This window comes from Phyllobates terribilis, unplaced genomic scaffold (genome assembly GCF_046119375.1).
Source record: "Phyllobates terribilis strain yellow unplaced genomic scaffold, ASM4611937v1 Scaffold_2032__1_contigs__length_175373, whole genome shotgun sequence".
In the NCBI taxonomy this organism is placed as follows: Eukaryota; Metazoa; Chordata; class Amphibia; order Anura; family Dendrobatidae; genus Phyllobates; species Phyllobates terribilis.
The window spans coordinates 26,463-39,364 of record NW_027364792.1 but is presented as its reverse complement, the minus strand read 5'-3'; the positions used below and the strand labels follow the sequence as shown (position 1 = coordinate 39,364).

Genomic DNA, 12,902 nt, shown 5'->3' with positions numbered 1-12,902 from the left:
CAGGAGAGGATTAGATACACAGCTCAGCAGACAGTATCACACAGGATAGGATTAGATACACGGCTCAGCAGACAGTATCACACAGGAGAGGATTAGATACACGGCTCAGCAGACAGTATCACACAGGATAGGATTAGATACACGGCTCAGCAGACAGTATCACACAGGAGAGGATTAGATACACAGCTCAGCAGACAGTATCACACAGGATAGGATTAGATACACGGCTCAGCAGACAGTATCACACAGGAGAGGATTAGATACACAGCTCAGCAGACAGTATCACACAGGATAGGATTAGATACACGGCTCAGCAGACAGTATCACACAGGAGAGGATTAGATACACGGCTCAGCAGACAGTATCACACAGGATAGGATTAGATACACGGCTCAGCAGACAGTATCACACAGGAGAGGATTAGATACATATTTTCAGTCTCTGGTTATCATCATGTCAGTGATTCCTGTGCAGCACGCGCTCCCTCTTGTGGCTGTTAGCGGTAGTGCTGCTCCTGAATGTTTTTATTCTCAGGCGGGTGCTGATTGGCTGTAGCGTGTGAGTGACAGGTGTGAGGGGAGGAGCCCGCGGAGGCTATACAACCTGTGTCTGCGGCTGCTGCTGTCTGTGGATCTGTCTGTTCAGCCGCAAACATGACGGTGAAGCACCTGGACCAAGGCCAGCACTACCGGCCCAGGATGGCGTTCCTCAAGAGGGTAAGCGCTGCAGAGCAGAGCAGAGCAGTGTGTGTGTGCAGAGCAGAGCAGTGTGTGTGTGCAGAGCAGAGTGTGTGCAGAGCAGTGTGTGTGCAGAGCAGAGCAGTGTGTGTGTGCAGAGCAGAGCAGTGTGTGTGCAGAGCAGTGTGTGTGCAGAGCAGAGCAGTGTGTGTGCAGAGCAGAGCAGTGCAGTGTGTGTGCAGAGCAGAGCAGTGTGTGTGTGCAGATCAGAGCAGTGTGTGTGCAGAGCAGAGCAGTGTGTGTGTGCAGAGCAGAGCAGTGTGTGTGCAGAGCAGTGTGTGTGCAGAGCAGAGCAGTGTGTGTGCAGAGCAGAGCAGTGCAGTGTGTGTGCAGAGCAGAGCAGTGTGTGTGTGCAGATCAGAGCAGTGTGTGTGCAGAGCAGAGCAGTGCAGTGTGTGTGCAGAGCAGAGCAGTGTGTGTGCAGAGCAGTGTGTGTGCAGAGCAGTGTGTGTGCAGTGCAGTGTGTGTGCAGAGCAGTGCAGTGTGTGTGCAGAGCAGAGCAGTGTGTGTGCAGAGCAGTGTGTGTGCAGAGCAGTGTGTGTGCAGAGCAGTGTGTGTGAAGAGCAGTATGTGTGCAGTGTGTGTGCAGAGCAGAGCAGTGTGTGTGCAGAGCAGAGCAGTGTGTGTGCAGAGCAGTGTGTGTGCAGTGCAGAGCAGAGCAGTGTGTGTGCAGAGAAGTGTGTGTGCAGAGCAGAGCAGTGTATGTGCAGAGCAGTGTGTGTGCGGAGCCTGGGGTTCTGGTCGCTGCAGGTGCCATAGTGCTGTGTGTACCCAGCCATGTATCACTGAATGCTGCTGCATCTGCTCTTCAGCTGTCACCTCTTGTGATCTCTGCTGGGTGTAGTAGTGTCACACAGCATTGCCTAGAGCACAGTGGGCTTGGCCGTGTCGCCGGGCTGTGGCGTTCTGGGAGTTGTAGTGTTTTCAGTGGTGAGCAGTCAGCGTCCTGTGCTCTCCACCTGCTGGAGGTGGCTCCTCATCTAATGTCCGGCTGTGATGTCATCGCTGCACCTGTATTATCTGCCAGGATAACCCGCCCCTCACTGGGTCTTGTGTGATGTCATCGCTGAGCTGATGATGTCACTGCCTGCCACTGATTACGGGGCGATAATCTGTGTTATCCCTGCTTCTCGCGTCCTCAGATTATCCGGCTGATGAGGCTTATAGTTATTGTGAGTGACATGTCCAGCTGCTCACTATGGCGCAGAAGGTCAAAGGTCACGTGACTGCGAAGAGTTAATCCAGACCTATGGATTGTACGTGACTCTGGAAAACCAAGATGTAACTCGAAGTTCTGTGCGGAATCAGCCCCAAAAAGTGTGCAGCACTACATCCTGCTGCTCCTGCACAGCCTGCTGACCGTTATATAAGTATTGTCTCCACCGTACTCCCCATACGCTCAGCGTGTCCCGTCCCCCCCCGACGCACGCTCGGCACGTCCCCCCCTGACGCACGCTCGGCACGTCCCCCCCTGACGCACGCTCGGCACGTCCCCCCCGACGCACGCTCGGCACGTCCCCCCCTGACGCACGCTCGGCACGTCCCCCCCTGACGCACGCTCGGCACGTCCCCCCCTGACGCACGCTCGGCACGTCCCCCCCTGACGCACGCTCGGCACGTCCCCCCCTGACGCACGCTCGGCACGTCCCCCCCTGACGCACGCTCGGCACGTCCCCCCCTGACGCACGCTCGGCACGTCCCCCCCTGACGCACGCTCGGCACGTCCCCCCCTGACGCACGCTCGGCACGTCCCCCCCTGACGCACGCTCGGCACGTCCCCCCCTGACGCACGCTCGGCACGTCCCCCCCTGACGCACGCTCGGCACGTCCCCCCCTGACGCACGCTCGGCACGTCCCCCCCTGACGCACGCTCGGCACGTCCCCCCGACGCACGCTCGGCACGTCCCCCCGACGCACGCTCGGCACGTCCCCCTCCAACCAATGTCACCATTCCTCCAACGCCAATTTGATCGCCAAAAGTTCCCTATTACCCAACGTCATAATTCCTCTCAGCCGAAGATAATTTTTTAGAAAAGAAAGCGCATGGACGCCATTTACCAGGGGCCGGACCCTGAGAGAACACAGCCCCAACCCCGACATCCGAAGCATCGACCTCCACAATAAAGGGCTGGGATTCTACCCAGGTTGTCGGCTCCCCTTAAATCCATCTTGGAGACCACCTTAGCTCCCACAACCTGGCTGAACAAATCTGGAATCAGAGGAAGAGGGTATGGATCACGGAGGGTAATTTGATTTAATTCCCGGAAATCTAATCAGGGACGTAGACCGCCATCTTTTTTTCTTCACAAAGAAGAACCCTGCCGCCACGGGCGAAGATGAGGGTCTGATGTGTCCCTTCTCCAGACTCTCCGAAATGAAATCCTTCATGGCTTGTCTCTGAGGGACAGAGAGATTATACAATCTGGACTTCGGTAGTTTAGCTTCGGGGGTCAGGTTAATAGGACAGTCATATGCACGATGAGGAGGCAAATCCTGACACCCCCTCTCAGAAAAAGCGTCCTCAAAACCAGACAGAAAAGCAGGTAATATTTCCGTAGAGACAGTGGCAAGGGAGATATCTAAACAGTTCTCATGGCAATAATCTCCCCGGTTTGCCAATCCACCAATGGATTATGTTTCACCAACCAGGGTAGACCCAAAACAATCGGTGTGGGAAGATTGTCCAGGACATAGCAAGGGATTATCTCACAATGAACTAACACCACCCTCAGTTTTACATTATGTACCGTCTGAGTAAATGCTTTCTATGCAAGTGGCGCCGAGTCGATGGAAATAGGTTCAGCTAAAGCACAGCAAGCAAGATCATGAATTCTCACAAACTCACCATCGACCATCCTCACTCCGGCTACACTGTCTACAAACACAGAAATTTTCTTGGTTTTGCTCTCTAGCACCACCTCTGCTATCAGGACAAACCGAGTCCTGCGGTAAGGAAGACGCCCAGGACTGAGGATCTCCCTGCAGTAGAGAGATCACAATACCAACCCGTAGCTCCTCATTACCGGAGGAGTAAGGATGAAGTTTAAAGTAGAGTTCGCAGGCCTCCTTGAACACAAAAAACTTGTCCCTACCTCCTGAAAACCTGTCCAGGAGGGCGACCTTGGGTTCAGGCTGGACAGGCCTTCCTGCAGAGACCCCCACATTGGTGACCTGTAACCGCTGCTGCTGCTGAACCTCACAGCGGAGGCCAGACACCTCCAGAGACAGCCTGCGCAGTCGCTCTGCAAGCTCTGCAACTGGACCCATACCAAGGGAGAAAGGGGGAAAGAAAAACACGCCCGAAAAAAAACAAAACAGACAAACCCAAGTCTTTTTTTTTTTTTTTTTCATACAAGCTGTAGGAAAGACTTAGGGGAAGGGAGCCGAGACACTAGGGAAAGGGGAGTGGAGACCTCCTAGGCTGATCTGATATCACCCTGTCTCCCCTACCGTCCCTATATTGGTTCCTCACCAATCGCCGCACAGGAACCTAAACCCTGTATTTCCCTAGAGCTTGGCCCTGGGTAGGGAAGGAGGGGATGAGAACTGGTCAGTCCCCACTAACAACTATACACAACAAGGGAGACAAACACGGGGGAAAGTAACTTGGCTTACGCCGACTTCAGAGAGATTACACCACACGTCCTCCTAACACCAGAGAGGATGTAAGCAGACTGCAATAGCTCCAAGCCTTCACCAGGGTACATGTGAATATCACCGGCACCTCCCTGTAGCAAACAGAAAGTATTTAAACAGCCAGGCCTGGGTGTCAATTAGCAGGAGGGAGGTAGCCGCTGGGTTCTAGAGTGATACAGATCTAAAAAGGTGTCGGTAATGCCAAACGAAGAGATCTTCTGCAACCAACTGTAGGGCGACTGTCTGACACACCCGTGACGGTTGTCTGATGGAGAGCAGACAGGAAGTTCTTACAACGTCTGTACAACAGGCTGGGGGGTGAGACTTTCTTCACCTGTGGAAATAAGTTTCCTCTGTTCAAAGTCACAAATAGCCAAAAATGGCAGATGCTCTGGCACCGGCTTCCCGTTATGAATATTGGATTTTTTTTTTTGTGAGTGGCTTGGCCTCTGTTATAGGAGACATATATTTTCGACGACGTGGCGAACGTAACACGTTTACTTGCATCGCCATGCGGTCTGCGCTTCAGCCCCAAATTAATATTGACCCGATGGATTTATATATGCCATGTGTCCAAAATATGGCATTAGTATCTCCTGCCTGGGACCTCCAGCGGGGCAGATATTCAAAGGTTGGCGATATCATCATTTTTTTGGGGGACCTAGCCACATCTGATTTGACCAGCTCCAATCTGAGGTCACCATGGCAGGTATGTGGGAGTGACTGTTATCTGAGAAATACTGTAAGGACTGCACCATTTTCCAATTGGAGCGCTCCGCTAACATCACAAAGTGCTGCTCCAACAGCGCCCTGCTGACACTGAGGAACTGGTAGACTGTCTTATTCCCCAGAGCTGCGATCACAATTCTGCAATATCCAGCAGTCACATCTAAGGCTGCGTTCACATTCGACCTGTTGTGACCTAGATTTGTCAGCAGTGACTGCATTGTGGGAAATGTCTCCTCTTAATACAGCGAGGAGTGTGCGCAGCGCTGCTGTTCAGACTGTCAGCAGGGACGTATGAGAGCCTGAGAGCTAACTGCAAAGCAACAAGTCAGCTTGCCCCACTGCTAGTCCGGAGCGTGCAGTATACACGCAGGGGGCGCCACTGTGTAAGGCTCATCTCTAGCCTCTCAGAATACAAGTAAGCTGTAGCCGCTCTGCAGGAATGTTCTGCGTGTTGTCTGTTAGAATCTGTTGTTTTGCTATCGGCCATCTTGTTGTGGTTTGCTGGCTTCTAGTCTTTTCCTCTGGTGCTGGGTGTCTTGGTCACGTGATCTCTGCACTCTTTATTACTCAGCACCTGTCTCCCATTCCTTGTTGAACATCAGTGTTGTAACGCTTGTGCTCTGGCTAAGTAGCCTTGTTTAGTTCTTTCTTGTTTTGGACTATTGTTATCCTGGGACTTCTTGTTCCACCAGTTTTGTTTCCTTTTTATTTTTGTTTCTGTTAGGAGGTCTCCTGCTTTTGCTCCCAGTCCTTAGATCTTTTAGGGACCCCTTTCCCTTTCCTACAGGTCTTCGTTTGAGTTCAGTGCAGGAGTGTCGGTGGGGCTATTCATAAGGAATAGGGCACTCGCCCCAGCGTAGGGTAAAGCTGAGTCTCAGTGCAGGGACAGCTTTTCCCTCCTGTTCCTTAGTCCTAGGTTGCAGAACATAACAGTCTCCAGTGTATATAGAGCTGACGTCTGACATTGTGCGGAGCCGGATTCCTGCACGACACCGACTGCAGACACTGAGCAGAGACCGTGGCCGCCCCTAATAAGGGATGACAGTGGACCGGGACCCCAGTATCAGTGCAATGTTACCCCCCCCCCATCATCATGTGACTGATGGCAGCCTCCTAGAACGCTGCAGTTGGTGGCCGGTGTACATTAGCGGCCCCTTCCTTTCCGCGCTCTGCTGTCGCCTCAAACCCAGAGATTGTTTTACCTGCAGAGAACGTGAGGAGCGGTGACCCCGAGCCTAGGCGGCATTCTCAGTGATGTCACCGCTGATCTCTGGTGATGGATAGGAGGCATTCTCAGTGATGTCACTGCTGATCTCTGGTGATGGATAGGAGGCATTCTCAGTGATGTCACTGCTGATCTCTGGTGATGGATAGGCGGCATTCTCAGTGATGTCACCTCTGATCTCTAGTGATGGATAGGCGGCATTCTCAGTGATGTCACCGCTGATCTCTGGTGATGGATAGGCGGCATTCTCAGTGATGTCACCGCTGATCTCTGGTGAGGGATAGGAGGCATTCTCAGTGATGTCACCGCTGATCTCTGGTGATGGATAGGCGGCATTCTCAGTGATGTCACCGCTGATCTCTAGTGATGGATAGGAGGCATTCTCAGTGATGTCACCACTGATCTCTGGTGATGGATAGGCGGCATTCTCAGTGATGTCACCACTGATCTCTGGTGATGGATAGGAGGCATTCTCAGTGATGTCACCGCTGATCTCTGGTGATGGATAGGAGGCATTCTCAGTGATGTCACCGCTGATCTGTAGTGATGGATAGGCGGCATTCTCAGTGATGTCACCGCTGATCTCTGGTGATGGATAGGCGGCATTCTCAGTGATGTCACCGCTGATCTCTGGTGAGGGATAGGCAGCATTCTCAGTGATGTCACCTCTGATCTCTGGTGATGGATAGGAGGCATTCTCAGTGATGTCACCGCTGATCTCTGGTGATGGATAGGAGGCATTCTCAGTGATGTCACCGCTGATCTCTAGTGATGGATAGGCGGCATTCTCAGTGATGTCACCGCTGATCTCTGGTGATGGATAGGCGGCATTCTCAGTGATGTCACCGCTGATCTCTGGTGAGGGATAGGCAGCATTCTCAGTGATGTCACCTCTGATCTCTGGTGATGGATAGGAGGCATTCTCAGTGATGTCACCGCTGATCTCTGGTGATGGATAGGCGGCATTCTCAGTGATGTCACCGCTGATCTCTAGTGATGGATAGGCGGCATTCTCAGTGATGTCACCGCTGATCTCTAGTGATGGATAGGCGGCATTCTCAGTGATGTTACCGCTGATCTCTAGTGATGGATAGGCGGCATTCTCAGTGATGTTACCGCTGATCTCTGGTGATGGATAGGCGGCATTCTCAGTGATGTCACCGCTGATCTCTGGTGATGGATAGGCGGCATTCTCAGTGATGTCACCGCTGATCTCTAGTGATGGATAGGCGGCATTCTCAGTGATGTCACCGCTGATCTCTAGTGATGGATAGGCGGCATTCTCAGTGATGTCACTGCTGATCTCTAGTGATGGATAGGCGGCATTCTCAGTGATGTCACCGCTGATCTCTAGTGATGGATAGGAGGCATTCTCAGTGATGTCACCGCTGATCTCTAGTGATGGATAGGCGGCATTCTCAGTGATGTCACCGCTGATCTCTGGTGAGGGATAGGAGGCATTCTCAGTGATGTCACGGCTGATCTCTGGTGATGGATAGGAGGCATTCTCAGTGATGTCACTGCTGATCTCTAGTGATGGATAGGCGGCATTCTCAGTGATGTCACCGCTGATCTCTGGTGATGGATAGGAGGCATTCTCAGTGATGTCACCTCTGATCTCTAGTGATGGATAGGCGGCATTCTCAGTGATGTCACCGCTGATCTCTAGTGATGGATAGGAGGCATTCTCAGTGATGTCACCGCTGATCTCTAGTGATGGATAGGCGGCATTCTCAGTGATGTCACCGCTGATCTCTAGTGATGGATAGGAGGCATTCTCAGTGATGTCACCGCTGATCTCTAGTGATGGATAGGCGGCATTCTCAGTGATGTCACCGCTGATCTCTAGTGATGGATAGGAGGCATTCTCAGTGATGTCACCGCTGATCTCTGGTGATGGATAGGAGGCATTCTCAGTGATGTCACCGCTGATCTCTGGTGATGGATAGGCGGCATTCTCAGTGATGTCACCGCTGATCTCTGGTGATGGATAGGAGGCATTCTCAGTGATGTCACCGCTGATCTCTGGTGATGGATAGGAGGCATTCTCAGTGATGTCACCTCTGGTGATGGATAGGTGGCATTCTCAGTGATGTCACCGCTGATCTCTGGTGATGGATAGGAGGCATTCTCAGTGATGTCACCGCTGATCTCTAGTGATGGATAGGTGGCATTCTCAGTGATGTCACCGCTGATCTCTGGTGATGGATAGGAGGCATTCTCAGTGATGTCACCGCTGATCTCTAGTGATGGATAGGAGGCATTCTCAGTGATGTCACCTCTGATCTCTGGTGATGGATAGGCGGCATTCTCAGTGATGTCACCTCTGATCTCTGGTGATGGATAGGAGGCATTCTCAGTGATGTCACCGCTGATCTCTGGTGATGGATAGGAGGCATTCTCAGTGATGTCACCGCTGATCTCTGGTGATGGATAGGAGGCATTCTCAGTGATGTCACCGCTGATCTCTGGTGATGGATAGGTGGCATTCTCAGTGATGTCACCTCTGATCTCTAGTGATGGATAGGCGGCATTCTCAGTGATGTCACCTCTGATCTCTGGTGATGGATAGGAGGCATTCTCAGTGATGTCACCTCTGATCTCTGGTGATGGATAGGAGGCATTCTCAGTGATGTCACCTCTGATCTCTGGTGATGGATAGGAGGCATTCTCAGTGATGTCACCGCTGATCTCTAGTGATGGATAGGCGGCATTCTCAGTGATGTCACCGCTGATCTCTGGTGATGGATAGGCGGCATTCTCAGTGATGTCACCGCTGATCTCTGGTGATGGATAGGCGGCATTCTCAGTGATGTTACCGCTGATCTCTGGTGATGGATAGGAGGCATTCTCAGTGATGTCACCGCTGATCTCTGGTGATGGATAGGCGGCATTCTCAGTGATGTCACCGCTGATCTCTGGTGATGGATAGGCGGCATTCTCAGTGATGTCACCGCTGATCTCTGGTGATGGATAGGCGGCATTCTCAGTGATGTTACCGCTGATCTCTGGTGATGGATAGGCGGCATTCTCAGTGATGTTACCGCTGATCTCTGGTGATGGATAGGAGGCATTCTCAGTGATGTCAACACTGATCTCTAGTGATGGATAGGCGGCATTCTCAGTGATGTCACCTCTGATCTCTAGTGATGGATAGGCGTCATTCTCAGTGATGTCACCTCTGATCTCTAGTGATGGATAGGAGGCATTCTCAGTGATGTCACCGCTGATCTCTAGTGATGGATAGGAGGCATTCTCAGTGATGTCACCGCTGATCTCTAGTGATGGATAGGCGGCATTCTCAGTGATGTCACCGCTGATCTCTAGTGATGGATAGGAGGCATTCTCAGTGATGTCACCGCTGATCTCTAGTGATGGATAGGAGGCATTCTCAGTGATGTCACCTCTGATCTCTGGTGATGGATAGGAGGCATTCTCAGTGATGTCACCTCTGATCTCTGGTGATGGATAGGAGGCATTCTCAGTGATGTCACGGCTGATCTCTAGTGATGGATAGGCGGCATTCTCAGTGATGTCACCGCTGATCTCTGGTGATGGATAGGTGGCATTCTCAGTGATGTCACCGCTGATCTCTGGTGATGGATAGGAGGCATTCTCAGTGATGTCACCGCTGATCTCTAGTGATGGATAGGAGGCATTCTCAGTGATGTCACCGCTGATCTCTGGTGATGGATAGGAGGCATTCTCAGTGATGTCACCGCTGATCTCTGGTGATGGATAGGCGGCATTCTCAGTGATGTCACCGCTGATCTCTAGTGATGGATAGGAGGCATTCTCAGTGATGTCACCGCTGATCTCTGGTGATGGATAGGAGGCATTCTCAGTGATGTCACCGCTGATCTCTGGTGATGGATAGGCGGCATTCTCAGTGATGTCACCGCTGATCTCTGGTGATGGATAGGAGGCATTCTCAGTGATGTCACCGCTGGTCTCTGGTGATGGATAGGAGGCATTCTCAGTGATGTCACTGCTGATCTCTAGTGATGGATAGGTGGCATTCTCAGTGATGTCACCTCTGATCTCTAGTGATGGATAGGAGGCATTCTCAGTGATGTCACCGCTGATCTCTGGTGATGGATAGGAGGCATTCTCAGTGATGTCACCGCTGATCTCTGGTGATGGATAGGCGGCATTCTCAGTGATGTCACCTCTGATCTCTAGTGATGGATAGGTGGCATTCTCAGTGATGTCACCGCTGATCTCTGGTGATGGATAGGTGGCATTCTCAGTGATGTCACCGCTGATCTCTGGTGATGGATAGGTGGCATTCTCAGTGATGTCACCGCTGATCTCTGGTGATGGATAGGAGGCATTCTCAGTGATGTCACCTCTGATCTCTGGTGATGGATAGGCGGCATTCTCAGTGATGTCACCGCTGATCTCTGGTGATGGATAGGAGGCATTCTCAGTGATGTCACTGCTGATCTCTAGTGATGGATAGGCGGCATTCTCAGTGATGTCACCGCTGATCTCTGGTGATGGATAGGCGACATTCTCAGTGATGTCACCGCTGATCTCTAGTGATGGATAGGCGGCATTCTCAGTGATGTCACCGCTGATCTCTGGTGATGGATAGGAGGCATTCTCAGTGATGTCACCGCTGATCTCTAGTGATGGATAGGAGGCATTCTCAGTGATGTCACCGCTGATCTCTAGTGATGGATAGGAGGCATTCTCAGTGATGTCACCGCTGATCTCTGGTGATGGATAGGAGGCATTCTCAGTGATGTCACCGCTGATCTCTAGTGATGGATAGGAGGCATTCTCAGTGATGTCACCGCTGATCTCTGGTGATGGATAGGTGGCATTCTCAGTGATGTCACCGCTGATCTCTAGTGATGGATAGGAGGCATTCTCAGTGATGTCACCGCTGATCTCTAGTGATGGATAGGCGGCATTCTCAGTGATGTCACCGCTGATCTCTAGTGATGGATAGGAGGCATTCTCAGTGATGTCACCGCTGATCTCTAGTGATGGATAGGCGGCATTCTCAGTGATGTCACCGCTGATCTCTAGTGATGGATAGGAGGCATTCTCAGTGATGTCACCGCTGATCTCTGGTGATGGATAGGAGGCATTCTCAGTGATGTCACCGCTGATCTCTAGTGATGGATAGGCGGCATTCTCAGTGATGTCACCGCTGATCTCTAGTGATGGATAGGCGGCATTCTCAGTGATGTCACCGCTGATCTCTAGTGATGGATAGGTGACATTCTCAGTGATGTCATCGCTGATCTCTGGTGATGGATAGGAGGCATTCTCAGTCATGTCACCTCTGATCTCTGGTGATGGATAGGCGGCATTCTCAGTGATGTCACCTCTGATCTCTAGTGATGGATAGGAGGCATTCTCAGTGATGTCACTGCTGATCTCTAGTGATGGATAGGAGGCATTCTCAGTGATGTCACCTCTGATCTGTAGTGATGGATAGGAGGCATTCTCAGTGATGTCACTGCTGATCTCTAGTGATGGATAGGAGGCATTCTCAGTGATGTCACCGCTGATCTCTAGTGATGGATAGGAGGCATTCTCAGTGATGTCACCGCTGATCTCTGGTGATGGATAGGAGGCATTCTCAGTGATGTCACCGCTGATCTCTGGTGATGGATAGGCGGCATTCTCAGTGATGTCACCGCTGATCTCTGGTGATGGATAGGAGGCATTCTCAGTGATGTCACCTCTGATCTCTGGTGATGGATAGGAGGCATTCTCAGTGATGTCACCTCTGATCTCTGGTGATGGATAGGAGGCATTCTCAGTGATGTCACCTCTGATCTCTGGTGATGGATAGGCGTCATTCTCAGTGATGTCACCGCTGATCTCTGGTGATGGATAGGCGGCATTCTCAGTGATGTCACCTCTGATCTGTAGTGATGGATAGGAGGCATTCTCAGTGATGTCACCTCTGATCTCTGGTGATGGATAGGCGTCATTCTCAGTGATGTCACCTCTGATCTCTAGTGATGGATAGGAGGCATTCTCAGTGATGTCACCTCTGATCTCTGGTGATGGATAGGAGGCATTCTCAGTGATGTCACCGCTGATCTCTGGTGATGGATAGGAGGCATTCTCAGTGATGTCACCGCTGATCTCTAGTGATGGATAGGAGGCATTCTCAGTGATGTCACTGCTGATCTCTAGTGATGGATAGGCGTCATTCTCAGTGATGTCACCTCTGATCTGTAGTGATGGATAGGAGGCATTCTCAGTGATGTCACCGCTGATCTCTAGTGATGGATAGGCGGCATTCTCAGTGATGTCACCGCTGATCTCTGGTGATGGATAGGAGGCATTCTCAGTGATGTCACCGCTGATCTCTGGTGATGGATAGGAGGCATTCTCAGTGATGTCACCTCTGATCTCTGGTGATGGATAGGAGGCATTCTCAGTGATGTCACCTCTGATCTCTAGTGATGGATAGGCGGCATTCTCAGTGATGTCACCTCTGATCTCTAGTGATGGATAGGCGGCATTCTCAGTGATGTCACCTCTGATCTCTGGTGATGGATAGGCGTCATTCTCAGTGATGTCACCGCTGATCTCTGGTGATGGAT

At 51.6% G+C, this 12,902-nt stretch overlaps 1 protein-coding gene across 1 annotated transcript in view; it reads left to right on the top strand.

Moving 5' to 3' along the window:
• Positions 1–557: 557 nt before the first annotated feature.
• LOC141245678 (regulator of G-protein signaling 9-like) overlaps positions 558–12,902 on the top strand; it is a gene marked incomplete at its 3' end in the record, with an annotated part of 36,648 nt that continues 24,303 nt past the window's right edge. Inside the window, exon 1 of the mRNA XM_073669083.1 lies at positions 558–716. Within this exon, the coding sequence (XP_073525184.1) occupies positions 654–716 (63 nt within the window). The remainder of the gene's footprint in view (positions 717–12,902) is intronic.